Here is a 5000-nt window from a genome sequence, read left to right as displayed (position 1 = left end):
ACACGTGGACTATTGTCCAGTTGCCCGACTGTATGAGTCCATGTGTCCAACCTTCTCTGTCTTTCCATCCGTCCTACCATCCGTCCATCCATCATTGTTGTGCAATCATTTTTGAAAGGGTAGACTCAATGATTTCACCAAATCTTGGGTAACACTCCAGTACCTACTGTGTTAGGAACATGAAGTCATTCTTTTGTTGTACATGACTTACATTAGATCAACAGGTGACATGAGTTCCACACACGTTTTCATTATTTTAGCTGTCTCTTCCAAAGCTGATAAGAGCATGCGCTTTTGCCTTTTGCTTCTAGACGTGCAGTATGACGGCAAACCCAGTGGCTGCCTCTCTAACAAAGACGCAATATCAGACACGGGTATGCTGTTGTTGTCACCCAGGCCGTTGCACAGTATTAGATTGCATTAGATGACGATGACAGAGTGGGTGTAGAGGGAGAGGGGGGCGGGGGACTGGCGGTTGATGAATTACCCGCAGGTTAGTCATTGTTTAGTATGTTGATGGATGGCCATGTGGTTGCAGTACTGTATGCACATTGGCAGCGCTGGACTGGGGGAGAAATAGGGCCCGGGCCCTTTTGGCTTAAAGGAGCCCCTCATAATTTGCGGCAGAGAACTGACTCACCGTTTTTTGAAAAAAAACAAAAAAAATCTGAGAAATAGGGGCCCACGAGGTGCAGGCCCACCAGGAAATGCCCGCTATGCCAGATGGTCAGTCCAGCCCTGCACATTGGCAAGACTGTGCTGTGCTGCTTTCATTTGGCAGCCGCCATACTGTCCATTCCTCCTCATTATTGTATAGGCCCGCATTATGTAAAGACATGCAGTACAACATGCATAATTTACAATACATCAGTGATGGTTCATGTTTTCCCTGAATTGTTTTCATCCATTGATTATATTTTCATATCATAAATACATTTGATATATATATATATATATATATATATATATATATATATATATATATATATATATATATATATATATATATATATATGTATATATATATATATGTATCACTGAAGGCATTTCAATTTCCTAATGTATTGATTGATTGGTTTATTGATTGGTTCATTGGTTGGTTCACTGATTGGTTCATTGATTGAATTTTCACTAGTGTACTACCAGAGACGTTCGTTCTATTTGGGAAAATCTTTGGTACTACTGCACACGATGGGCATGTACGTAAAGTCTATCAATTTTTAACATTCACACAGCCCTGATTATAAAGTGAAACGGTGTACTCTTTGGTAGAAAATAACTTTTCTTTGATGTCTTAAAGGCATGCATTCTGGCCTCTCTCTGTCTCTTAAAAAACCCTCACATAGTCCTTCCCTGAAAAAAAAAGCTTTTTCCATGACCGTAATTTATCCGCTATTTTCCCTCTGATCTCAGTTTGTGCCTTTTTGATTATCCAGTCCTTCAGCACCAGTAGTCCATAGCAACCGCACCTCTCCGGACCAGTCTTATCACAGTAATTTTGTATTTGATTATATCAAAGCATTTTGGTATTTATTTGGTGTTAATCAAAACAATTTGTTTAATCATAAAGTTGCTCGCTTACGTGCTTAATACACCAGAATTCCCATAAGCAATGGTTGAGAACACCATTTGATAGGTTGTAAACTGTTTGTGTGTGTATATAGTGAGATGATAGAATTGCTGAACACAGATCCAAAAGCTGGCCTCCTTTATGAAGTTCTTAGTTACAATATGACCACGCACACGCACGCACACACACACGCACACACACACATACACGCACACACACGCACACACACACACACACACACAAACCCACACAGACTCGGAAGGTTTAAGTTACACAAGGAATCCCAATAGGAGACTTTCATGAAAATAAATGATTTTAATTAGTCATAAAGAGGCAAACACACACACACACACACACACACACACACACACACACACACACACACACACACACACACACACACACACACACACACACACACACACACACACACACACACACACACACACACACACACACGAGCACACAGAGGCAGACACACTACAAAATCTTGTGTGTGCGAGGATGCGTCTCATCCAGAAAACGCCTCATGGCACCTCAAGCCCACCGTGACTCCATGAAAATAAAACCAAGTGGGAAAATATGAAATAGGAGGAGTCTGGCGTCATGCCACACTGAACTAAGTGCTACTTTGCGAGGGAGAGAGAGAGAGAGAGAGAGAGAGAGAGAGAGAGAGAGAGAGAGAGAGAGAGACAGAGAGAGAGCAGAGAAGAGTCCTTAAAGATATCCAACTCTGGAAAGTAGAGAACAAAAAAAGAGCACTAACTTTGTCTGCTTCCCGAAGGACATTGGCCAGGCCCCAGAACAGGTGCTTGTTGTTCCCGCCTTGGGTGAGAAAGCACTCATGAGACAGACTGCCTGCCATTTAAATTGACTCCTTCAGCTCCTTTACAACGCCTCCCTTCAGCTAATTGGAATGTGAACTCTGTTGACCAAATGTACTGACGAAAGGAGCCAGGATTAATTGTGTAATTCTCATTGTAGATACTTGATACCACACAGTGCAGTACTGTATATCACACAGCATTTACTGCATATCATGCTCAGGCTTAAACGATAACGAAAATCCATGATACTACCTCCGCCAAGGAGGTTATGTTTACGGGCGAGTTCGGTCGAGGAAAAACATTGAATCGAATCAAATTGTATTGTATCTTGGGGCATTCCTAAGTGTCGAAAATAATCAAATCGCTGCCTTAAGAAATTGATATAGAATCGTATTGTCATGGAGGCTGTGATTTACACCCCTGGCAGTGACATTATCACTTAAGATGAGTCTCACACATACTAGGCAGCAACTGAGAGACAATCTCTTCCAAAGTGACAGCCAGATAATAGAATTTCGGCAAGATCTGTCCGACTCACCTCCAGCCCTTCTTTGCAGTCCCCTCGCCTCCCTGAAATGGACACGTCTCTTTTCATCAATCCAAGAGCCCAGTAATGTGACCTGCAGAATAGTAATGCAGATGCTCTTGGTTACATCATTACTAACACGATAACGGTCATCTTCTCTGCTGAAAGCCTATACGTAGGCTACTGTGTCTGAGCTTCTTTTCAGCTCAACTTATTTTAGGACGATGGATCTCGGAGCATCTCCACTAGTACAAGGAATCGAGATCTCAAAGAAAGTTTAAAAAGTATCATTTTGGTAGCGTCCATGCATTTAACCCAAATGATTGCACTACTGAGATCATTTCACTGTTAAACTACCTGGATGTTTAAAGTAAATCAGGCTCTCTTCTAAGATAAAAATCTAGTTCATATTGATATAAAAGCTAGTTCATATTTTAACTTAAAGAATTAAAATTACTGCCACCGTGCTTCGGCCAATTACAGGGCCTTCATCAGGGCAAGAAGTCAACCCAGAGGCTACTCTAGGTTCAGCTGGGGCCCCAAGCAAAAATGCAAAGGAATGAACATTTGTCACTACTCTACAAAAGTGTGAGCTGTTATTCACTATCTACAAGTAGGAGCTTGGGGGCCCAAAGCGACTGCCTGCCTAGCCTGGTGACAAGAAGCGCCTCTGAGTGAACCAATCAGAGCGTTTTTCCTACCTGGATGTTTATTTGTGTTTTTTTTCTGGTTCAATAAATGGTTGGACAACCACATACATACATAATAGGACTTTTGCTTTCTGAACCTTCAACTCTCTTTCTCGCTTTCATAGCCCCATGATGCCCGTCGTTCCACCAGTGGAACACTGTAATTGCAAAGTTAACTACGATAGTACTGCACCACTATGACATACCACAGGACCTTTAGTAATGCACTGTGACTTGGTCATTGCCATTCTGGTAACAGCAAATGTATGACGCTGTATCTTAATGGGTTAAGATTCAGATACAGATACAGATACAGTAGGTCTGGCTGTTCTCTGCTAATCCTCCTACTGGAGACATTGATAATGGACTAGGTCCGAAACGCCTGTAGCTCCAGCTTTCTCCGATGACTTCTTTTGTAACTTTTCGGCTACAATACACATTTTTGACTTGAAAGCCTTGTGTGTGCCTCATCCTTTTTAACTTTTTTCTCTGCTTTCTCTACATCTGCTCCACCTACTCCCTGTCTCTCTCTTCCTCTCTCTCTCTCTCTGCTCGCCACATCTTCAGGTACTTTGTCTTGGACGCTGACCAGACCCAGCTCCACTACTTTGTGAACGAGCACAGTAAAGGCGGGAAACCCAGAGGCTCCGTGGCTCTGACCGGGGCGTTCGTGGTGCCCCATGACGAACTCCCACACATGTTCTGCATCTACGCCAGCAATGGAGACATCTTCAAACTCAGAGGTACATTTCCAAGGACTAGTGGAATACTACGTGTATAGTAGCTCTGTGTCTGCACACCATCGTTATCTCCTTGACTCCTCATTTTTTTTAATCATCCCATTATTTTTTTTCTTCCTCCCGCTCCTGTTCTATTCATCCTCATCTGCCTCTTTCTCAACTTTTTTTTTCTCCTGTCATTTCCATGCTCCCCCGTGATATTTTGGGTTTGCCTGCCTGCCTGCCTGTGCCTGCAGCATGCTGTAACTTTCCCATGGACATCTGATTTCTCCAAAGTTTTCTTTGGTTCTTCTTTCATCTTCTCAACCCAGCAGTGCAGTGTGATTGCTGCTGCAGCTGCTGCCACTGACTTGTGTGAGTCCTGTTCTTCTTTCCTTCCTTGTTTTTAATGAATGGCCCGCATCGCATCAACAGCCTTCTCTTCTCTCCTCTGCCGTTTGGGGCTTTTCATCTGCTTGCTTGGGTGCTTTGCTTTTGTTCGCTCATCATCCACCCACATGCTCACTGCCTGTCACCTTGCTCTCTAGTTCAAAGGGATGGGATGCTTTCCCCCCGTTCCTAAGATGTCTCTTCCTACTGGAGCATTTATATCTTCCTCACTATTTCTTTTCCTCCTTCATCTTCTTCATCTTCTTCTTCTTCTTCTTC

The 5000-nt window shown here is 43.0% G+C and overlaps 1 protein-coding gene across 1 annotated transcript in view; it reads left to right on the top strand.

The window, feature by feature from the left end:
* osbpl10b (oxysterol binding protein-like 10b) overlaps positions 1–5000 on the top strand; it is a 118770-nt gene that overhangs the window by 5390 nt on the left and 108380 nt on the right. Inside the window, exon 2 of the mRNA XM_063198454.1 lies at positions 4180–4355. Coding sequence (XP_063054524.1) covers positions 4180–4355 — 176 coding nt within the window. The remainder of the gene's footprint in view (positions 1–4179; positions 4356–5000) is intronic.

This window comes from Engraulis encrasicolus, chromosome 5 (assembly GCF_034702125.1).
Source record: "Engraulis encrasicolus isolate BLACKSEA-1 chromosome 5, IST_EnEncr_1.0, whole genome shotgun sequence".
In the NCBI taxonomy this organism is placed as follows: domain Eukaryota; kingdom Metazoa; phylum Chordata; class Actinopteri; order Clupeiformes; family Engraulidae; genus Engraulis; species Engraulis encrasicolus.
This window is presented reverse-complemented; position numbering and strand designations above follow the sequence as displayed.